Here is a 25077-nt window from a genome sequence, read left to right as displayed (position 1 = left end):
AGGTGGTATGGAGGTAGAATGGGGGCAAGTTCAAGTTTGACAAGCAGTGAGATACCCATAGTAAATAGAGATAATACTAGAAAACTTCTAAAGACTTAACCAAGTGGGAGCAGAAAGGAAGGAGCAGATAAGATAATAGTACAGGCTGAAAAAAACCTGAAATGCATGCTTGCTAATGCAAGAAGCCTGACAGATAAAATGGGGGAGCTTGAATTAATAGCTACAAGCTACAAGCTGAAACATGGTGGGATGAAACTCATGACTGGACAGTTAATTTAGAGGGGTATTCTCTTTTTCGGAAGGATCGAACAAATAGAAGGGGAGGTGGAGTATGTCTATATGTTCAACCAGATCTAAAACCTATTATAAGGGATGATGTCTATGAAGGGAATGATGAAAATGTAGAGACTTTGTGGATAGAAATTAGCAGTGGAGGTAAAAGTATAAAGAAAATGTTTGTGGGAATATGCTATAAACCACCAAATATCTGTGAGATTGAGGAAGCTAAAATACATTTGCAAATGGAGAAGGCATCAAAACTGGGTCATGTTTGCATAATGGGGGATTTTAATTATCCAGACATAGACTGGGGCAATGAGATTAGCGTTACAACAAAAGGAAACAGGTTTTTGGGGGTGCTTAAAGATAATTATATGACCCAAATTATTGAGGAACCAACCAAAAGAGGGGCAGTTCTGGATTTGGTCATATCAAACACTGTATAAGTAATAACAAATATTCAAGTCCTGGAACATTTGGGTAACAGTGATCAGTGATCATGGTCTCATTTGAAATAAATTATCAAAAAACAGATTACTTGGGTTCAACAAAGACTTTAAACTTTAGAAAGGCAGATTTTAATAAACTGAGGTCTAATCTACTGTAGTAGTAATACAATGGGATGATGTTTTTGCAGGGAAAAATGTACAAGATAAATGTGCAGTCTTTAAAACATTGTTAGAAAAACACACTTATCAGTGTATACCCTTGGGTAATAAGTATAAAAGAAATAAGTCAAAACCAATGTGGCTAAATAAACAGGTAGGGGAGGAAATGGACAAGAAGAGGAAGGCGTTTAGATTCTTTAAGTCAGAAGGGACAGAGACATCGTATCAGAATTATAAGGAATGTAACAAAAATTGCAAAAGGGCAATCAAATTAGCAAAAATGGATAATGAAAAAAGGATTGCAATAGAAAGTAAGGTCAACCCTAAAAAGTTCTTTAAGTACCTTAATAACAAAAAAATGAGAAAAGAAAATATAGGACCCTTTCAGTGTGAGATGGGTAGGCAGATTATTGGAGATAAGGAAAAAGCAGAGGTATTAAACAAATTCTTTGGCTCTGTGTTTACCAGGGAAGAATCAAGTTCAATAGTAGTGCCACAGGAGGAAGCCACAACCTCCATATTAATGACCAATTGGTTAACTGAGGAAGAAGTTCATAAGCGACTTGAAAAAATTAAAGTAAGTAAGGCACCTGGCCCCGATGGCATACATCCAAGAGTTCACAAGGAGTTAAGCTCAGTAATAGCAAAACCATTATATTTAATATTCAAGGACTCCATTTCCACAGGCTCAGTACCACAAGATTGGCGTAAAGCAGATGTGGTGCCTATATTTAAAAAGGGAGCTAGATCACACCCAGGGAATTACAGACCTGTAAGCCTGACTTCAATAGTAGGGAAACTACTTGAAGGTTTAATACGGGATAATATTCAGGAATACCTAATGGAAAACAAAATTATTAGTAATAGTCAGCATGGATTTATGAAGGATAGATCTTGCCAAACTAACCTTATTTGTTTCTTTGAGGAGGTAAGTAGGAATTTAGACCAGGGTAATGCAGTTGATGTGGTCTACTTAGATTTTGCAAAGGCTTTTGATACGGTTTCACACAAGAGGTTGGTGTACAAAAAAAAGAAAATTGGACTCAGTAATAATATATGCACCTGGATTGAAAACTGGTTAAAGGACAGACAACAGAGGGTTGTCATAAATGGAACTTTTTCAGGTTGGGCTAAAGTCGTGAGTGGAGTACCTCAGGGATCGGTACTGGGACCCCTGCTTTTTAACTTGTTTATTAATGACCTTGAGGTTGGGATCGAGAGCAAAGTCTCCATCTTTGCTGATGATACTAAATTGTATAAGGTAATAGAATCAGAGCAGGATGTAATTTCTCTTCAGAAGGACTTGGAGAGACTGGAAACGTGGGCAGGTAAATGGCAAATGAGGTTTAATACAGATAAATGTAAGGTTATGCATTTGGGATGCAAGAATAAAAAGGCGACTTACAAATTAAATGGAGATATATTGGGGGAATCCTTGTTGGAGAAGGATTTAGGAGTGCTTGTAGACAGCAGGCTTAGCAATCGTGCCCAATGTCATGCAGTAGCTGCAAAGGCAAACAAGATCTTATCTTGCATCAAACGGGCAATGGATGGAAGGGAAGTAGACATAATTATGCCCCTTTACAAAGCATTAGTAAGACCACACCTTGAATATGGAGTACAATTTTGGGCACCAATCCTAAGAAAAGACATTATGGAACTAGAGAGAGTGCAGAGAAGAGCCACCAAATTAATAAAGGGGTTGGACATTCTAACTTACTGTATGAGGAGAGGCTAGCTAAATTAGATTTATTTACATTAGAAAAGAGGCGTCTAAGAGGGGATATGATAACTATATACAAATATATTCAGGGACAATACAAGGAGCTTTCAAAAGAACTATTCATCCCACGGGCAGTACAAAGGACTCGGGGCCATCCCTTAAGGTTGGAGGAAAGGAAATTTCACCAGCAACAAAGGAAAGGGTTCTTTACAGTAAGGGCAGTTAAAATGTGGAATTCATAACCCATGGAGACTGTGATGGCAGATACAATAGATTTGTTCAAAAAAAGGTTGGACATCTTTTTAGATGGGAAAGGTATACAGGGATATACCAAATAAGTATACATGGGAAGGATGTTGATCCAGGGATTAATCCGATTGCCAATTCTTGGAGTCAGGAAGGAATGAATTTTTCCCCTTAATGGGGTTTTTTGTTTGCCTTCCTCTGGATCAATAAGTAAGTATAGATATAGAATAAAGTATCTGTTGTCTAAATTTAGCATAGGTTGAACTTGATGGACCTACGTCTTTTTTCAACCTCATCTACTATGTAACTATGTAACAATATTATTAAAATACATTAATGCTGCTTCATTACCGCTAAGGCAATGAAGGGGTTAAGGCATAATAGCATGTTTATTGGGGACAATTGCCCCTAATAAACATTGCAATAGACAACATACACCCCTTGTGCCCCCAACAACCCCTATACCCCAAGTTACATATATCACATTTTTGGGATGCACAGCAATGATACTAGAGGCCGGCGGGGGCCCTCCGGTGTTCCCCACAGGCCTGCAGTACCAATTCTGTGCCCCCCCAAAAAATACAGCAACACAAATACTTTACAATAAATACACACCCCCTAAAACATACAATACAGTAATGGGCAAAATTACTATTATCCACAAATGGATAATAGTGAATGTGCCCATTTTAAATACATAAAGAACAATAAATACATTAAATACATATTGCACTCACCCTTGTCCGGCTGCCACGATGAAGGCCATCCTCATCTTCAACACTGTCCATGCCCCCTCCGATGCTGCAAAACATAAACAAGAATAAAAACAGCCAATGTAATGTCCCCTAACCCCTTAATCACCATAGCGGTTATTAACCGCTAAAGTCATTAGGGGGTTAACCCACCCTCACCCACCACTCGGGAGGCCTACATACCCTCCCCCACTAACCCCCCACCCCGTGAGGCCTAACCACCCTCACCCAATACCCAGCCGGGAGGCCTACCCACATACCCTTGGGGCCAATACCCCCTCCCCCCACCCCCAATACCCACAATTAAAACAATACACTGCCCCACAAGAAACATCATTATATTTATTAAATACATAACCCACTCCCTGTGCCCCCCCATAAATACATGATTTATTATTTTACATACAGAGTTAAAACCCCAGGCCCACGTGAGTCCCCGGTGGGCCTGACGGGTCACCTCACAGACCTACAGGTGCCCAGCATCATGTTTCAAACAGGGTCTGGAGGCCTGTTGGTGGTTCCCGCCAGGCGCCATGGTCCACTAGGTGGTCTCCGCTGGTCACCGTGGGCCACAATGGGGTCTGATTGGCTCATTTGAGGGACCCCTGAGTGGGTGAAGATTGGGGCAGCTTGCAGGCTGTGTATAAATCCTTGATCCTGTAAGAGGGGATATTGTCCATTTGACGGACCTTCGCGAAGGTGAAGAGTGGGTGCGCTTGCGAGCGTCGGTATTAACCCTTGTCCCGTATGCAGGTCGCGTGCTAGCAGGGGGTCGTACGTGACACATATATATTGTGAAAAGCGTGAATAAATAAGAATCATCTGAGGATTATTTTGCAGAATAACAAATAAGTTTATTGCAGTGTACGGTGCACACGCAGGAGGCAGTTTCAAAATAAAACTCCCCCAACGACATGGTGGCATACAGTCCTTATTTATACACAAAATACTAAGCCACGACCCCTATACGAGGTTGTGTGTGCGTCACTACGTAAGCATATAAGATAAACAAAATATGAACATGAACACATTGAGTTAATTGTATTATTATGGGATTCATATTAGAAATGAAATGACAGCTAATATTCCTTGTACGGGCCGGTGACTTTTCCTCTACATACGGGACTTCATGGGCACCTCCCTCGGAATGCGAGACAGTGTGTTATCTGTCTCTTATTTTCATAACATTGCGCTTTTCTTCCCTCTTCAAGGTCTAGCGGCTTAGCTGAACAGCTTAATATCATTTGAAACTTCAGGAGCCGGAAAAATAAAAAATTGTGTCTTTAAACTAACTTCCGTACCAACTTTCATACAGACAATAGACAATATCAGGCACCTAAGATGGATACTGACTTAAAATGGCTGCTTATATCCCAGTGCTGTTATGTCCGAACTCCCCCCTCCTTACATCATATTCTCACTTTGTCAGTTCCCTCCTTTTTTATTCTAAAAACATCGCTTTTGAGAATTAAGTTTATGATGATAGTCCAGGGACACATAGACAGACTCGTATTGTATACTGGGGTGCTCCATCATCTGATACTGCTCATTGGTATAACTCAGAGGACAAGGGCATGGGGGCCTTCACTGTCATAGTCTCGTAAGGCGCTGTGGCCCCAACATGTCTTTTGGAGTTGAATAACTGTGATCGGCATCTTCTTTCTTCAAGGGACTGCTGTTTTTGGCATCTGCAAAGAGTGGCATCCGATTGGAGGGGGGGTGGCAAATTTGTGGATCATACCTCTGCAACACGTGACACACACATATATGACAACAAGTAACACCCCCACACACACCAAAGCATTCATAAGTTTTTGCTCCAAGTGATCTAAGCCATCCACCTAACCCCAAATGGTGATATTCTGTCACTTCCCTTTATAAGTCTCTTTTGCTTTAATCAAAGCACATACCCCTCCTTTTGAAGCTAAAACATAATCTAAAGCAATTCTGTTTTGTAAGGCCATAAGCCTAATCTGAACCTGTTCTTGGTTTAATGATGAAATTAAAAACTGCAAAATTAAGGCCACATCCTTCCTGTAAATTGTTATCTGACTAAAAATAAATTTTTACACAGGTTTCATTGGTTGGTGCAGACACTTGACCCATAAATTGATTCTTGTTCCTAGTGTGTGATACACCCTTTAAAGAGGTTCCCTTAAAAATGGGAAAATACAGAAATTATACACATAATACTAAAAACCTTATTTTATGCAAGCATCCTTTCTTTGGGTATGCAGTTGCTAGATAAAAGAAATTGCATCTATCTCTATCATCATATATTTTCAGAATCATCACAACATTCTATTACTGAGAATTGAAGGGGTTGGTATCGGTGGAAGCGAATGCGTGATCCTCACCCCTGCACGCATTATATACATCATTCACTCAGAATATCAGAACAGACAATGTCTGCGATGGTCAAAATGGCTGACTTATGATCCTTTCCTTGTGGCTGACACACACCCCTGGGTGACCCCCTCCTTTCGGTGGAGGTGCAACACACTTCTGGATCAAAGTTTTGCTGCACATGACACATACATAGAGAGTGATGAGTACTGCTAAAATACATACAAGCGCATTCACAAGCCACGCTTCCAGGAAACCAATCCTCCCATCAAGGCTCAATTGTACATACACCTTAAATTTCTAACTTAAACCCACTCTAAAGATAAAAATATTTAGTCTTTGAACAAATGAAATGTTCTGATAAAACCGGGCCTTAGCCTGGTGTCTTATTTTTCTTGTTAGTTAACGGTTAGAGTTTTGACTAGGCAAGACGTTAACTTGATGCGGCTGTGCTTTAGGTGACTTTGGTCTTTGGTGGAGCTGAAATGAGTCTTTACTTGGGTCCAGGGAAAGAACTCTGCCACTTTAATTGCTGTATTTGTGGTTAGTATAGGCCTTTTCATCTGGGATGAAGAGCATGCTTGCGTAGGAAATATGTGACTATTAACCCCATCTCAAGTAGGTGCACTTTCAACTTTGCCTAGAGAGACTCAAAAAATGTATTAGTTGCATACAACTTATTGTTTTATTACCAATATCATGGTCCTTAATTCGTTCCTTTGGACTGCTGATAGTCATAAGTCATCCCATAAGTGTCTCATAGTGAGATAATTTATACCTAGGAATAAATTCTTGTGTCAATGTGTTTACTCCTGTCTTAGCATCCGCATATAGACAGAGGTATTCCCTATTAATGTTCCTCAAATTAAAACTAAGTAGCCAATGTGAACCTGACTTTGCTACAATCTAAGTTCCTACGACTTGGTGCCCCAGCCATTGCCAAACTAATTGCTTCCATAGTTAATTCTATCCTGTCTGCAGGCCATATCCCTAAGACCTGGAAAACTGCCAGAGTTTGTCCCAATCTTCAAAAGTGGGGACAAAAAACACTGTCTCAAACTACAGGCCAATCTCTCTTCTCCGAATACTAACCACAGTCATGGAAAAAATATTCACTCCTGATTAAACAATTATTTTACCCTTACAAATTTCCCTAGCCAATCCCAATCTGGCTTTTACCCAAACACTCCACTGTAACTACTCTGCTAAAAATTTGAAATGCCTTGTGTAACCCTTGTACCCCTGGGGTACGGTAACTACTGATGCTGCTGCCACCTGTGAGGCCTGAGCCTCCGCCACTGGGAGCCTGGGGTATACTTACACTGGGTGCAGCACCTCCACTGATGAGGGATCCCAACTTGGTGGGAGTGTTCCCTTATCAGAACCAACATATACAGTAACCACACGCAGTTGGATAAAACAGTATTTACTTAGCATAATAATAACCTTTGCATAACGTTCATACATAAACAGCATGACATTCCCCTGCATGAATATCATCACATCACCCCACACATGTAAAGGGTTGCACCACTTTAGTGTCAGTCTTTATATCACCCTAGTCCTTGGTTTACCAATGTGCCAGGGCACTTAACCTCTTAGTGTCCACCAGCTATAGATTGGAGTGTGTGTGTGAGGGACAGTGCTTCCCTGTGTTGGGGCCCGTTGGTGCACTTTAATATAATACCTTCCTGGTTATGGTCCTAACCAGGAGAATCCTTGAGGAGTCTGCAATACCGCAACGTGATCCCACGTAGCACTGCACTGCTCTCTGCAGAAATGAATGCACACGCTGACTCCACAGGGGAGGGATTCCCAGCTGGATTATCCCTTTGCAAACAGTCTCTGTTATGCAATCAGAGTCTCTTCCTGCTACACACTGTGCTGACAGTCAGGCTCTGTCCTGCAATCGCTTTCTCACTAGAAGTACAGTGAAGGAGTCCCTGTCTTAAGGCAGTTCCCTACACAATACAGTTACTTCTCTACAGTGACTCAGGGAATTAACTGGGCCCTGGGGTTTAACGTCTGGCCTAATCCTTGGAGCACTGCTCTTTGGATTTAACCTGCAGCTTCAGGCTCCTTGTCTTCACTGGCTGCTTCCTGTTCCAGCATGCAATAGTCTTTCCTGCTATTCAGCAGAATCCTGCAGCCCTACTGGCTCCCTGGTGTCAGGTGGTGTCACTGCCCCTGAGCATCATGGGGATTGTAGTTCTATCTGCAGCTTTTAACATAGGGAGCCTCATGTGCTCCCTCTAATGGCTGCCGCTCTGCAGCTTACACTCGTGCGCCCCCGTGAAATGGCCGCCGCGGAGTTACCCTGCTCATGCGCAACCTCTAATGGTAAGGAGAGGGGGGGAAAACCGGGAGCACGGGGAGACCGGAGGGTACCTGGCTACATCTGTATAAGATGTATACCCTGTTCACTTATGTAACTGCTTTTGCAATTATGTATCCCCTGTATTTAACCCTATGCACAAGACACACCCACAAATGAGAGGTGATTCCCAATTCACCACTTCCTGGCAAACCCATTCTAGATTATACAGCAATTTTGACAATAACCACTGCTTATGGACACCTTTGGAAAAAAAATGGTTAAAAAGTTATAACATACATCACATATTTAGTTAATAGCCAAATGATTTTGTATCAGACTTCACACTAATGTCTTGCTTTATATAATCTCTTTGCACAGTGCTGAGCACACAGTCAGCTTTATATTATTAAAGACACTCCGCATTTGACTAAAGAAAAAAAAATTTCAAAGCTTGTTCCCGGGAAAAAAGCCATCTTGTTTCTGGGCATTTCGCCAATTGACCTTGAACAGATAAGATAACGGCACACCAGCTTCTTCCTGAAAAATAATAATTATTGGATTGGAACTTTTGCTTAAAGTTGAAATACATGGAGCTTTATCCAGAGCCCTAAGAACTACATTTTTTTATGGCCTCTCAAAAATTAAATAACGGGCTTTTATATAGCTGAGGTTATATAACTTCTTAACACACAAATAGCTCCCACACGCTCATGCTATCTCCCTCCACTCAGTTGTTTTTAATGCCTTCTGTTTGAACTTTCATAGTTTCACAGACTTCCTTCACTACAAATTTATGCTATCCTGTTTCAATTCTGCCCTATCTCAAGCTAAACAAACCTACTTCTCTCCCTTAATCAACACTCACAAATCTTACCCACACTAACTCTTCCTTCATCTCATCTCAGGACTTTGCTGCCTATTTTAAGAAAAAGGTTGAAATCCATACATCCCCTCTTTTTCCTCCTATCCTACTTCGCTTCCTGCTCTCTTCCTGTTTTCCTTGACTCTTTTTCCACTGTATCAGAAGAGAATGTCACCATCACTGTTGATCTCCTCTTCTCCCTCTAAACTGATACATTTCCATTCTCCTTCAAACATGTAATAGTTATACCATGACACAAAAATAGCAAGCTTGACCCTATCTGTCTTTCTACTGTAACTACTGAACTTGTCTTGTATTCTCTTGCTTGCTCCATTTTCTCAACACCCATTCTCTCCTTAACCCTCTACAATCTGACTTCTGCACTGCTCCCTCCATGGAGACAATTCTCACTAAAATAACTGATGACCTATATGTTGCCAAAGACAGAGGTCATTACACTCTGCTCATATTACTCCACCTCTCTGAAGCATTTGCCTCTGTGGACCACACTCTTCTCTTTTCTCTGTACACACTCTCTCTAGGTGACCTAATAACATCTCTTAGGTTTAAATATCACCTCTATGCTGACGATACACACATTTACTTTTCAACCTCTGACCTTACACCTGCCATACAAACCTAAGTTTCTGAATGTCTCTCTGTTATCTCATCCTGGACGGCCCTCCTTTGCCTTAACTTAACATGGAAAAAACAGACTTCCTCATACTTCCTCCCAAACCTGATCCTATTATCTCCTTCCACATTACTCTTGAATCTTCCATCCAGAAGCCCAAGCACGCTGCTTAGGGCTCACACTCTGCTCCTCTCTCATATTCTCCTCTCATATTCAAAACATTTATATAACCTGTCGCTTTTTCCTCCACAATATCACAAAGATACACCTGTTCCTCTGTTGCTCAACTATTAAAACTCTGATTCAGGCCCTCATTCACTCCCATCTTGATTACTGTAATCCCCTGCTATCTCGCCTTCCTGCCACTCACCCGTCTTCCCTACAATCTATCCTAAACGCTGCTGCCAGAATCACTCTTCTCTTTAAACTCTGATTCTGCGTTTCCCCTCCTGAAATCCCTCTCCTGGCTTCTAATCAAATCCTACTGCTTCTGTATACGCTCCCTACCTACCAATTAGATTGTAAGCTCCTCAGTGCAGGGATGTGACAGAGTGAAGTCAACTCCTATCAGTTACGCCTGGGAGACATATGTCTGAGTGCTTCATCCAGCACTAATAAGGGTTAACTCAGGTGGAAGTTAGGTAGTCAGGATGTAATCTGACACCTGAGAGCCAGCAAGGTAGAAAAGGATGTTGTTACTAGCAGTAGCTGGCTCTCTCAGACCAGAGCACATGGATATATGTGCTGCTAGACAGACGGATACAGCACACTACTTAATGCAGCCAAAGTAAGATTTGTTTCATTTGTTTCATGACTGCTTAAAAGACTCTGAAGGTTTGGTTATGGTTTAGCCAGCCAGCCTGCTAGATAGGTCTGCTGTGTTAGTTAGTTTTTCTCCCAACATGGAGCAGGAATTATTTGTTTAAAGGGACAGTGTACCCGCATGTTATGTTGTAATGGAGAAATAAAGCCATTGAACGTTTTTCATTATCCTGAAACTACACGTGTGGACTGTTCCCTGACCTCGGCTACAGGCCGTCCTGCCACAAGGGACTTCTCTTCCTTAATGTTACTTTTATGTCTGGATCACTTATTTCATGACCTATTACCTTTACCATTTGCTAATGACGTGCACCACTCCTGTGAAGCGCTATGCATATTAATGGCGTTAAATACATAAAAACATACAATACAATATATACTTCAAACAATGCTTGTGAGCTTTTATCCGCATTTTTAAACACAGAATATTCCCAAACATATCCTAATCCTATAGAAATAAAAGTGAAAGGTGTTTTTACTGGTTACACACAATACAGAACACACAAAACAAAAACTCCTCTCACACACAGCCAAACAACATCACAAAAATAATGAACAAATAAAAGAAAAACATTTCTCCCCTATTACCAAACAATTTCATCCTGCAACTAAATTAATAAACGTTCCCTTCTCTTTCTTTCTTCTCATAAATAACCTGACTTTAAAACTACTGTGATGCTCCGGAGCTTTTGAGTTAACTTTCGTATCTTGGCACATTCCTCACGCTGGAGAAAAAGGAGGGGGCACGATCTGTGCTGCTGCTGTTCTGATTCTCTTTCTTGCAGACATTTGAGCACAAGGAAAAAAGAATACTGTATCTCCTGGTTTTAAAACACTTATCCGTCTGGCCAAAACAAATAAACCCTTTAAACTTTCACCAGTGACAGAGCTAAATATAGGCCCTCTCTTTTCCGCATTCTTTAATCCTTCTATACTTTATGTACACCTTTTAAAACCTTGTAAAAATTTAGACTTCATTGTGAGCAAATAATATTCATGTTTTTGTAAGTACTTGCAAGTTTTTGGATGGTGATTTGTGCATACGTGATACTTAGCATGGTTTATCTTTCACACAGGTAATCATTCAGGAAAAATTCATTAGGGTATCAAATCCATCTGGCAACTCTCCATTAAGGGCGCAACAATTTTACTTGCCGGCACCGAAACTTGAGTTTATATCAGGAAATGATTTATAACCACTTATTGCTTGTGAGAAAATGGAAGGAAAAGCTGATAAGTTTACACCTGATTTCTGAAGCTTCAGCCAGCCGGGCCTGCCATGCATGACTTTAGCCACAAAAACCTCATAAAATCCAAAGATTTATACTGCCACAGACACACAGGGATTACTGAAAGTTAGAAGGTTCCACTATGAGCCCTTGCGTTCGCATTCTTACGAATAAGAAAACCGGTGCGGCTGCCCATAGGTTCACGCTTCCTTCCATAGTAATTTATTGCAAACAAACTTTTTTCATTGGGGTGGCGTGTTTTTCACTGGGACTTGCATGTGTTTTTTCACTTGAACTTGCATGTGTATTTTCATTGGCCAACAAAACATATTTATATTGTCTCTTCTTGTTCTCTGTATCCATTCTTTATTATTTTTGTCTGCAGACACACAACCTCTAACGGCAAATTTTGAGAACTTTGGTTTCCCATTATTCTCCTGTTACAGTAATCACATTTAATTGACCTGTACAATACTCCTGATACAATAATCAGCGCAAGCTGATTGCGTACAACTGTTTTGGCATGTTATTGTTCTGATTTTTTTTCAACATAACTATACCCACGAAAACACTTGAATTACTTCAGCGGGTCCAACCCAGTCCTGATAAACCTTATACCTTTATAACATGGATACAGATCAGACCTTCTAAACAGATATCCATAAATAAACTCACTTGGTATGTTAATGACAAGACATAGCAAATGTACAATCAGGGACCCTTCCTGCTTAGACAACAAAAAATATTTATCACAACCCAGGACGGTCTGAACAATCCCTTAAGCATACAAACACTCACCTTCATCACTAAAACACCTAAACTTTTAACGGGACTCTCACCTTAGTCCCAATAAAACTTAACAACTATAACACTTTAAAATGGATACAGGAACAGACAAATAAAATGGATACAGGAACAGACAAATAAACTTATTTGAAACTGCTAGGTAAACCCGTCAACCCAGATTGGGACACCCTCCAAAACACTTCTCTCTACACACCACTCAAAACAACTTTTTTAACTCAGGCTTTCCTCAAAAGGTGCCTTTTACCTTGATTTTTATGAGCGCTCAGATTTGAGTGACCGAGGAGTGTTTTTTTCAGGTGCTCAGCTTCCGGTATATTTGGGTTCCTATTCGGAGCGCCATCTGTGAAAAGCGTGAATAAATAAGAGTCATCTGAGGATTCTTTTGCAGAATAACAAATAAGTTTATTGCAGTGTACGGTGTGCACGCAGGAGGCAGTTTCAAAATAAAACTCCCCCAACGACATGGTGGTATACAGGCCTTATTTATACACATAATACTAAGCCACGCCCCCTATACGAGGTTGCGTGTGCGTCACTACGTAAGCATATAAGATAAACAAAATATGAACATGAACACATTGAGTTAATGGTATTATTATGGGATTCATATTAGAAATGAAATGACTCAGCTAATATTCCTTATACGGGCCGGTGACTTTTCCTCTACATACGGGACTTCATGGGCACCTCCCTCGGAATGCGAGACAGTGTGTTATCTGTCTCTTATTTTCATAACATTCGCGCTTTTCTCCCCTCTTCAAGGTCTTGTGGCTTAGCTGAACAGCTTAATATCATTTGAAACTTCAGGAGCCGGAAAAATGAAAAATTGTGTCTTTAAACTAACTTCCGTACCAACTTTCATACAGACAATAGACAATATCAGCAGCTAAGATGGATGCAAAAAAAGGGGATGTGAGGCGCTACTATTAAAGGTGCAACAATACTAAAACTTATAAATAGTGCTTAAAAAATGTATATTTGTGTATATAATAAAAAATGAAAAACCGGTAAACTTTGCAGCTTAACCCTGAAGGGGAAAGTCCAATTTCTCCTTATGTTGATTGTAGATAGAAGGCTTGTGGGAAGCGCAGGCGTCACCGTATGTGGAATATATATATATATATATATATATATATATATATATATATATATATATATATATATATATATATATATATATATATATATATATAGTGTAATATGTTCAACAGAAAAAAACAACTGAAAAAACAGCAAAATGGGGACTCACAATTTTCCAAAATAATACCAGCAATATGAATATGGAAGACTTGCTAGATGAGAGGTGCCAGGCTTCAACAGGACAGGCCCTGAATGAAAGAGATTACACTCTTAGTGCAACATTGCATGTTCACCATAAAATACATTTATATACAGTAGCAATAAATATTGCACTCACATTTGGCACAATGTGCATAGACATATAAAACTATAGATGCGCAGCTTCTGGGTCACCATCAGCCCCACTCTCGAAATCGCGTCGCGTCACTTCCGGTTTGGGCCGTCGCGTCACTTCCGGTTTTCGATCGATCGAAAAAGATGATATCCACGATTCAGAGGTGGTTCTGGGGACACCCCAATGCTGCTGCTGTTCACTCAACGTGTTTCGCTTGTATCCAAGCTTCGTCAGGTGGTGGTGACGAAACGCGTCAGGGATACTGAGAGCGCGATTACGTCACGACGACGCTGCGCACGCGCACGAGGCCAAACCTAGCGTGGGAACTTTACAGCGGCCATTCGGAGTGGAGAGCTGATTTCTGGACAGCAAAGAGACGGCACACGGCGTTCCTGGTATCCGGGTAGCGGCGGTGTTTACTGGCAGTCCTGGAGGAGCCCACAGAGCTATTCCGATCTACAGAACCGGATGGTGGTGATATATATTCACAAACTGCCTTTTAATCATTTTAATCTTGTGAGTGCGATTCCTTCCCTCCCCTTCCTCCCTTCCCCTTTTAAAATAAACATACAGTGTTATGCTATGGGGCGTGCGCTCTCTCTCTTTTTTTGTTTCTAGATATCCGTGGAGGTGGTTAATCCCGTGTGAGAGCAGCCGAAGACCCCCTTGTTTACATCCAATACCTCCTATTATGGACTAACTATTGAAGGACTGGTTGGACTTTTTTTATTATTATATATATATTTATTTATTTTTTTTTTTTTAGCACTTTTTTGCACTTAGTCATTTTTTCACAATTTTTTATGGTTGTGTTGCATTGTTTAGTATAGTAGATTATAAATGTTATATGTTATATGGCTATTAATATTGCACATTTCACTTTCATATACACTTATAGCACTATATACACTTCCTAAATATATCTATAGTCACCTTAGTTCATTCACTTATATCCCCATACAGTACTGTTTTGGCGCCATATCTTTTGCTCTCATATATATATAAAAGTATACATTACCGCATAGCAGCAAAAAGGGAGACAGCACTCAGGTGAATGAAAATAAATGTATTAAATACAGCACATAACTCCAACGTTTCGATCCCACAGGGGGATCTTCCTCAGGGTGGTGCAACAGTCACAGGACAGTGAGTGACTTATCTACCCCAACACCCAAGTGACATAAACATCTCCACATCATCAGAAAGCATCATCATCGGGCGACAAAACAGCTGTGCATAATACAATTTAATTAGATCATGCTCCAACTCCATGTCTGTACTCCTATTGGGGAATCCAAGTCACATGATCAAACCCAAGCTGTCAGTGTGATTGCATGTAAACAAACTGATGCTGTATCAGCAGGCCCGGTTGTCAAGGCAACCACATGTGTGCTCAACTCTTTAAAGGCAGCAGACACCAGTGGTTGTCATGGGTACTGCACGTGTACAGATACACCACTGCAAATGTGTATGTGCTGTAGCAGTGATGAATTTACTTCTAAACAGCACCTAAGAATAACAGATACTGGCATGCGTATATCAGTAGAATCCTATGACAGATGGAACCCGCTGTAATCCCAGTCGGGTAACCCATAATAAACCTGTCGGCGTCACATGCTGCATGGATATACATAGGTTGCTAGTTAACCCCTAGTATACCAGTACTGCTAAAGGCACAAAGTGCGATCAAATAAAGGAACATGCTGTCTGTAGAACTACATAAATATACAATATACGTGTAACGGGTATTCCACCCCACCCAATCGCATATATAGTGTGGGTGAGTAGAACATGCGGTGTTACCGGTGTGGTGCGTATACCTGCAGGCTCACAGGAAGTCTGAGCCTCCGCTAATGAGAGCCTGGGGTGAATCCTCTGGAACGTATCTTCTTTCAGCGCCTCCACCTATGTAGGATTCTATGGAAATGTAGAATGACCCTAACATAGGAACCCACTCAGAAACCACACACACAGTGATTATATAACTAACGACTTTACTTACAAAGGATAATAACCTGTGTCTCTCTCACGAGGAGACACTAACAGTGACGTCTCGCAGGACGATTCCCCGACACCAGGTGATCCCACCCAGTGTCCCAAGAATCCCACCCAGTGTCCCGTACTCCTACGGAGATCGTGGGTGACTGCGCAGTCACTAAGAACTACTAGGCCTGTTGGTGCACATAGGATTCAAAGTTACCTGCCGAGCACTCCGGTGCTCGGGCCTGCAACAATCTTCTCAAAGGGTCAGACGTGCGATGCATCCGTCTGATCCTATCCAGGTGATATTCTCCAGAACCCCAACGTGGGTCCAACCGCTTCACGGGAACAGCAACCGCCGCTGAATCCCTATCTCTCTAACGGGCAGTAGCGTGACCGGAACCCTAACCTAGGGCCTGTCCCTGATGTACCGCAACCTGAGGTGACTTGGGGGAAACTCCTAGGGCCTGCGGGGTTAATAACCTACCCCCCTCCCCTACTACCCCAAGTCCATAAACCTCACTAACCACTAGCTCCTAACTCGCTAGTACTACCAGCCTGCAGCAGACACACAGCTCTCACAGTCAGCCTGCAGACTCCCTCGCACGCTGCACACACTGCGCCCAGTACATGCAGTGACAACACACATACAGTCCTATTTGCCAGTGCGCACAGCATTACCCGCTGTGGCACTGCAAAACCTGCACCTTACACACCTAAGGGTGACCTCCCTATCTAGGGCCTCCCTAAGCACTTACCCACCCAACTAGTGGGGAGTTGGGGCCTACCTGGGGTGTAGGTACCTATATGGGGCAGAAGCTGCACTCGCTCCCCGCACCCTTCCTTCCCTACAGCTCCCTGACTCCAACTATCTGTCACCTTCCTTTCCCAGCTCCCACTAATGTAAGTGACAGGGTCCCTAACCTGAGGGCTGCCCCTGGCAACACTCACCTTACTGGGGAGCTGAGCTATCTTGGACCAAGGGGGTGCTGGCCTAATACAGGGGAGTCCCTCTCTCCTGCACCCTACCTCCTTCCCTTGTCTGTTCCTTCCTCTGACTGACACGTAGCTCCAGCCCGCCAAATGTATCCATTCCTGTCCAGGGCAGTCCTACAGCCCTATTGGCTCCTATCAGGCACCTGGTGCTGGTCTCGCTATGCCCCATGGGAGTTGTAGTCCCATGGAGCCTAGAAGCACATAGGGACCGCGTGCACGCCTTCCCTCTGCCTACACTAAGCCCTAATGGCCGCCACAACCTCTCCTGAGCTATCCCTACTCTCGCGCGACTCTCCTGCGCTTTCCCTGCCCTCACGCAACTGTTCCCTGCCCTCGCGCGATCTTCTGCGCATGCGTGACTATCTCGGGCCGCCGGGGACTCTCTGCGCATGCGCGAACCGGCGCAACATGGCGGCGCCCTGTGCAAGAGCCGCCGGAGATCTCCTGCACTCCGGCGAGCTCCCTCCTCGGCCCCCACCCTCCTGAATGGGCGTCGGGTCTGCCGCTTGCCTCTGGCAGTACCCGACAGCGTCCGTGGCCACGGAGGCTCCCTGGGGGGTCGAGGGGAGAAAAAGGTAACCTGGCTACATACGGACTTGCAAAAATGTGGAATAAAGAACACCCAATACGCAGTGAGGGTAAAGTGAAGAGAACCGGGAGGGGGAAATAAAATCAATGGAAGAAGCTGAACGACAAGAATATACAAGCTGTAGTAAAATATACTGTATAATAAATGCCTTTTAAACTAATCATTTTGAACTACGCTGATCCATGTATACATACAGTTGATGTTGAAAAGTAATAATTACAAAAAATTACAAAAAATTACAAAAAACAACCCAAGTTCATGTCCTCATTCAGGCCTTTGGGGGCCATAGAATCCAGTCTGTGAATCATCCTCGCCTCAAGCTGGAGCAAAAGCCTGTGTCTATTTCCTCCCCTGGTTGGAGTATGGACTTGTACAACGGGCATACAACGAAAGGTGGCTAAGCTGTGCTGTTTAAGCTTAAAGTGCCTTGCCACTGGTAACAGCTTAAGATCATCAGAATTGGTGGGGTCAGCAAGGGCCTTGCGTATTGTGGAACGATGCATTGCTATTCGTTCCTTAAGCATACGCGATGTCTTGCCCACGTAAACAAGCCCACAGGGGCATTTGATAATGTAGACTACAAATTTTGAGTCACAATTGAGAAAATCCACAATTTTAATTGGATAACCTTTATGCGGATGCATAAAAGTGTTGCCCAGCATTAAATACTGGCAATTTACACAACCTCTACACTTGTTCACCCCCGGAGCCTTTGTGAGCCAGGTCGTTTTCGCTGCATATTTATCCACTGGGTCCGCCTTTATGAGGTAATCCCCCACATTCCGACCCCGCCGATAGCAAAAGAGGGGTGGGGACTCAAAATGTTTTTCGATACGTTTATCATTCGCCAAAATGTGCCAGTTTTGCTTTATACTGCGTTGTATCTGGCTTGAGGCAGTACTATATGTTGTTACTATGTGAAACCGATCATTTTCCTTGGTTGTCACCATAGGTTTCAGTAGATCACCCCTTGTTGGTAAACGTGCTTTGGCTAATGCTTGATCAATTTCTGTCCGATGGTAGCCCCTCTCTCTGAAGCGATCTGCCATTTTCTGTAAAGCTGCTTCAACATGCGTAGGATCGCTTGTAATTCTCCGTACCCGGAGCATTTGTGAAAAGGGGAGTCCCCTCTTGAGAGGGGGAGGGTGATGACTCTGAGCGTCTAAGAGAGTATTCTTATCTGTGTCCTTTGTATGTATTCTAGTACACAATACATTATTTTGCTTATATACCACGGTATCCAGGAACACTATATTAGTGGCACTGTACTGGTACGTGAAGCGTATGTTTGATGGTATGAGATTCACATAATGAATAAATTCCAACAGATCATGTTCGCCCCCACCCCACAGGAGGAACACATCATCGATGAATCTAGCATAATATAAAATAGACTCAGCGTGTGGAGAATCATGTAGAAGGTGTGTCTGCTCATATGTGTCCATATAGATATTCGCATAAGATGGGGCCATATTAGACCCCATAGCAGCTCCCATGAGTTGGAGATAGTACATCCGTTCGAATCTGAAGTAATTATTATGTAATATAAGATCTATGAGAGTCATAAGGAACTCTGATGGAGGACCATCTCCTCGGCCGGTACTGTGTAGATGGCTCCTGACAGCTTCCATCCCCTCCTGGTGGGGGTTGTTAGTGTACAAGCTCGACACGTCAAGTGTCACAAGCAAGACATCTGTTAAATCCAATGATAGTGCTGACAGTTTAGTTATGAAGTCCGTAGTATCTTTAATATATGATGACATCTGTAGGACCATAGGCTGTAGGTGAAAATCAACAAACTGCCACAGTGGGTGGCATAGTGATGACCGCGCCGAGATTATTGGTCTACCCGGCGGTGCTATGAGAGATTTATGTACCTTAGGCAAGGTGTAGAGTACGGGCATAATCGGAAAGTCAGTGGTCAAGAATTTAGCCAAATCCTCTGAGATCCAGCCATTATTTAGTCCCATTGTGATAATTGAATCCACCTCACGCTTATATACCACTGTAGGATCTGCGGTTAGCTTTTTATAATGGTCCTGGTGGGCGAGTTGACCCAGAATCTCATTGCGGTATTAGGAGTATGGCATTATTACAATGCCTCCCCCTTTGTCCGCAGGCTTGATGATAATTTCCCTTCTGTTGTTAAGGGATCTTAATGCCAGACGCTTGGTGAGATTGTGATAGCTAATCTGACGGTTCATAACTCGTGGTTTAGTATTTGATTCAACCAGTCCCATGAAGGTGGAAATGCTATGATTGGTAATCTGCGGATCAAAAACACTTCTGGGTCTGAATTTCTTAGTATCCGAATAGACGCTCAATCCTCTGCCAGTGGTAGCAGACTCATCTCTCTTGCAGAAAAAAGTCTTTCAATTTCAGCTGACGGTGCATCCTGTATAGGTCTACTTCCCAGTCAAAGGGCTGTTGTGCGTTAGTGGGAACAAAAGAGAGCCCTTTATGGAATACCGCCACCTCTGCCGGGGTGAGATTATAGTCCGATAAATTAAAGATTACCGATTCTGTGTTCTTCCCCTCGCCCCTTTCGTCTTCGACTCTCGTGGTAGAGACGTTTGATTTCCAACCGCCCCTCCGGATTGATCCCCGGCGTCTGAATCTGGTAACGGTGGTTTCTTGCCGAGATTCGGTGGTTTTGCTAAAAAAGGTTCAGTAGTGGTGTTGTCCTGGGTGTCAGATAGGTCCGTGTCACTGGTATTATATCTTGACCCTCCAAAAGCTGCCTTTCTGGATTTGGAATAGTATCTCCTTTGCCCTGGTCTACCCTGAGTGCTGTCACTAAGCCCCAAAAGCCATTTATACACTTTGCGTTCTTTATAATCAGATTTGACCTGCTTCAACTTATCCCGTTTGTATTTGATAAGGTTGGCCCTGTGTAGGTCAACTGCGGTCTGGAGTTTGTCTTCTACCTAAGATGGATGCTGACTTAAAATGGCTGCTTGTATCCCAGTGCTGTTATGTCCGACCTCCCCCCTCCTTACATCATATTCTCACTTTCTCAGTGGTTGACAAATCACCAAAAAATCTACTCGCCACACAAAAAAATCTACTCGCCACCTAGTACCAAACGTGTGCTGCTTGGGCCAATATTTACTCGCCCGGGGGTTAAATCCACTCGCCCGGGGCGAGCAAATGTATAGGTTTGTCGAACACTGTATATATATATATATATATATATATATATATATATATATAATTTAGTGTGGGGCTGTCGTGTGTGTATTTTTTCAATTGTGGGTAACGGGGGCGGCCGAAGTGGGTATTAGCCCCAGTGGTGGTTTGTTTAGGGCTTGCGGGGGGGGTAGCGGGAGGGCTTAACCCGATCATGAATACCGCTACGGCCGTGAAGGGGTAAAGTGCACCCGCAACCCCTCCCGCAAGCCCTAAACAACCACCAAGGGCCAAATACCCCCTTCACCCACCCCCGCTACCCACAATAAACCTGGCACGGCTGGTTAACCCCTTCCTTGCCTTAGCGGTTAGCCGCTAAGGTAATGAAGTAGGCTTTAAATGCATTTTTCCTGCCTCGGATGCATGCTGAGGGGCTCCGGTGCTGATATTAATGGGTAGCTGCTCCGGAGACCCCCAGCATCAATCCCAGCCAGGAAAAAGGCCTGATTTTTTCTAAGTGTCGACCTTGCCGATGCTTCTCCTCCACCAACTTGCCAACTTTAGTTGGCTTGACGAATTGGCGTTAAATTCTCAATTCTAGAGTGCCGATCAGCAGCGAAAAGCTGATCGGGACTACTTGAATTCAGCCGATTTCAAAAAGTGGCTTATCGGCACCCGGCTGCCGATAAGTTTTTATCGGGAACAAAAATTGCTGATTTTTGCCACTTTTCGGCGCTTACTGAATCAGGAAGGCATTTTTTGCAGAAAAATGACAAAAAAAAGCCTTATCGACGCTTACTGCATGAGGCCCTAAGTTCCTGTTTGAGGATGGACCATATGTTTGTTTAGGTGCCTCTGATGTTTGGGTTGTTTTGTGTTCAAAATCTAAGGTTTGAAAGCTTATACTAAATTCTGTAAATTTGTCCAATAAAACAAAACATTTCTTCTGTTTCTTTTTTATACAGACACAGCTGATATCCAACAAATATAAATCAAGGAACCTCATATCTCAGCACCTCCAGAGGAGCGCTGCTCACTACCAGCATGGATCCACACGTGTTAAGTGAGTAGAGGAGATATTTTGGTGGCTTTTAAATCTGCAAGGAGGGAATATCTGGTATTTTGCAGTTATGCGACTTGAACACCCAAACTAATCTTGTATAAACCCGAAATGTCACGTCTCCACAAGGGTGTCACATCAGAATAGTCCTTAAGGTAAATGATCAGTCTCTCAGCCATATAGATGCTGCGGGCCGGGCATGGATGAAAATGTGGAATACAAACGGCTCTTTTATAAACCAAAGTATGTTTACTGAACGCAGTCTATAAACACTTCACATAGATATACACAGATAACATGACGCAATACATGCAGCAAAATATAAGCGCTTTAGATAATCATCCTCTAGTAGGTTCCGGTCCTATCTAGAGGAGGTACTTATCTTGTGTTACCCGTTGTGAAGGACGAAATGGAAACATCTTTCATGGAGACAACGATGTGCTAAGAACTTTCATAATTGGCTGATTCAATATACGTTCATGATATATATATATATATATATATATATATATATATATATATATATATATATATATATATATATACATATATATATATATATATATATATATACATATTAGTTTCCTGTTAATCCATTGGTAACTACTGTCATAGGGACAAGTTCCACCCTTCAGCTGAGATGAGACAGAAATCTACCTGTGGGAGGACCATAATTTGCCATCCTTTCCTCCCCAGGTATTTTTTTTTCTGTCCTACCTAGCTGAGGTAGAGGTTTGTGGTTTTTACGTAGTATATTGGGGACTTACCTGATTACCTTCTAATCGATAAAGGGGAGCTTTCTGCCTCTCTCTCCTGCTATTGCTTGGATGGACGCGCTCCAAGGAGTTGGCTCTTCCGGGAGCCAAAAGACGGCCATGCTGCAAATAGCCGCTTCGGCTCGCAGCTCCTGAAGCCGCTTCAGCAGGTGAGTGCTTGGTACCACGTGGACGCACGAGTAGCAGGGAGGAAGCTCGCGCAAGGCCGCGTGGTGTCAGAGAAGATATTTTTAAAAAACTGAGGATTTAAAATTGCCAAACAAGCATATGCTCTCGCTGCCCTGTTATTCTCGCAGGAGGATTAAGAAGTGTAGAGGACAGTACACACTAGTCTGCTCAAGTGCAACAAGTAAAGGTGTAACTGCTGTAAGCCTACCATACGTACAGCTAGTCCTCGTTATCCAACGTTTCACTTTACAACAAATGGCATATCCAACGCTTTACAATGCAACCCTAAGGGCCGTTTTATCGACGCCAGAATGCATTATCCAACTCCTAAATGCGTTATCCAACGCTAACCGCCACTGATTAACATGGGACTCACTTTACAACGGTTTCACTATCCAACGCTACTTCCAGAACGGATTCCGTTGGATAACCAAGAACTGATTGTATAGGCACTGCTAAAGTCTGCAAGCCAATCAGGACCTAACCAGGATACATCATGGGTGCAAGCTCTTCAAAAACTGTGGGTGCTAAAGTCCCAATGTAAGCCCCAGGGAGGTAGTAGTAGTAGTAGTCGTTAGTATATAAAAGAGATACAATTTTGCTTTTAATGTTCAGGAACCTATCAGGCCCATGCTCACAATGGAGAAAGGTCAAGCAGGTAACATCAGGCAGATACAACTTTCTGCAGCGTGTGTGTGTGTGATCATGGCTCAAAGTCAACTGGCAGCAGCCAGGTCTGCAAAAACACAACACCCACAAGTGTGACACTTGAAATAACACAGGGATTGACAAACTACTGTAGATCTTGTGACATTTCTTCCTTTATGTCAAAATTACAATATTCAACCCCTGCTTTTTTACTCTGCATATATGCATATTATAATCAACTGACCTTTCCAAAATCATTACATTATACAGATCAACCCCGTAATAACGCGATCCGTTACAACGCAAATCCGCTTATAACTGTAACGCTCGGCCTGCCCACAAGCCAGACGAGACCCCGGGACTGATGTGGAAAGGAGTAATACCACACACCTAACAGTAAACAGGGGCACGGCCAGAGTGTGGAAGTAGCGTAGATGGTCCGGGTAACAAACTTAGAGAGGGTACCATACTTGCCAACTCCAGCGTGGTAAGGTAAAGTCCGTAAGCCAATGGTCTTGGGATGGAGAGAGCAGCGTAGTAGAGTGTCCGTAAGCCTGGGTCGTGGAATGGAGAGAGCAGCGTAGTAGAGTGTCCGTAAGCCGTGTCCAAGGGATTTAGAAATCTGCAAGGTAGAATGTCCAAAGCCAAATCCAAAGGGTCCCAGAAAGCAGCGAAAACGAAGTCCCAAGCCAAAGGTCAAATCCAGGGAGGTCAGCAGAATATCCAGGAACAGGAACTGAAAGACAAAAGGGGCCAGGCAACAGCAGACAGCACCAAGGAACAGAAGCTATGCAGAGCAAGGAGGTAATGGTCAGGGGAGATTAAATAGGGGTGCAGCTATTCGTCATCATGGGGGTTATTTGTTATTTGTTATATTTTTCATGATTTTTATTGTGTAATTTTAAAATGTATTTTTATTATATAAATATATTATGTTATTAATTACCCCCTCTTATGTTTATAGTCACTTTTTACTGTTCCGATTTGTCTATAACTTATTTAGTGTTCCGATTTGTCTATTAATTAAGTATGGCTTATTGTAGAGATACACTGAGCCTATCATACTCAGTTGCGCGCCGTGACGTCATTCATTCCCTCCGTTTTTTGGGACTACTTAACTTAGAGTCACTGCGATGTATCCCTACACCCCTGAAGAAGTCCGAACCATCGGATGAAACGCGTAGGGTTTTCCTGTGCACTCAGACCTTGTGAAGCAGTCAGTTCCCCTACGGACTCTCTGCCGTGATACCAGCTGTTCTTCTACTGCGCCTGTACATCTTGTGTTGCGCTGACTACCACGGAGCCAGATGATCCTCCCCCCACTGCTGGATAGCTGAGGGAGCCGGTCCGTGACGTCAGCCGCCGATTGAATGCGGAAGCAGAGGACGTGCAGCAGCTGACTGGAGTTTATCATACAGCGTCTGAACCCAGAGTGGTTAAACTGCTTTTATTTGTTCTGGAGCATGTGGGTGTATTGGAGCCTCCTTGCTCGAGTATTTATTAAATTGTGTTGCACTATATTTTTTATTTTTTATTTACATATGCTGCCTATATCGGTTTGAGATTACATGTGATTTTTCCACCTTGGAGAGGAAGTTATTGCACTTTGTGTCCTCCCCCAGAGATTAAATAGGGGGCTGGGACCTATCAGAGGAAGTGGAGGAACGGAGGAGCGGCCCGATGTAGGACCTG

At 42.9% G+C, this 25077-nt stretch overlaps 2 protein-coding genes across 3 annotated transcripts in view; both read left to right on the top strand.

Moving 5' to 3' along the window:
- The window catches only part of LOC142488346 (uncharacterized), a 193423-nt gene that overhangs the window by 35297 nt on the left and 133049 nt on the right, over positions 1-25077 (top strand). The window lies entirely within an intron of this gene.
- The window catches only part of LOC142488372 (uncharacterized), a 41983-nt gene that overhangs the window by 3396 nt on the left and 13510 nt on the right, over positions 1-25077 (top strand). Inside the window, exon 2 of one of the 2 annotated variants that reach the window (XM_075588836.1) lies at positions 21699-21796. The exons of the other annotated variant lie outside the window; for it this stretch is intronic. Coding sequence (XP_075444951.1) covers positions 21778-21796 — 19 coding nt within the window. The 5' untranslated portion in view covers positions 21699-21777. The remainder of the gene's footprint in view (positions 1-21698; positions 21797-25077) is intronic. 2 annotated transcript variants of the gene reach the window in all.

This window comes from Ascaphus truei, chromosome 2 (assembly GCF_040206685.1).
Source record: "Ascaphus truei isolate aAscTru1 chromosome 2, aAscTru1.hap1, whole genome shotgun sequence".
In the NCBI taxonomy this organism is placed as follows: Eukaryota; Metazoa; Chordata; class Amphibia; order Anura; family Ascaphidae; genus Ascaphus; species Ascaphus truei.
This window is presented reverse-complemented; position numbering and strand designations above follow the sequence as displayed.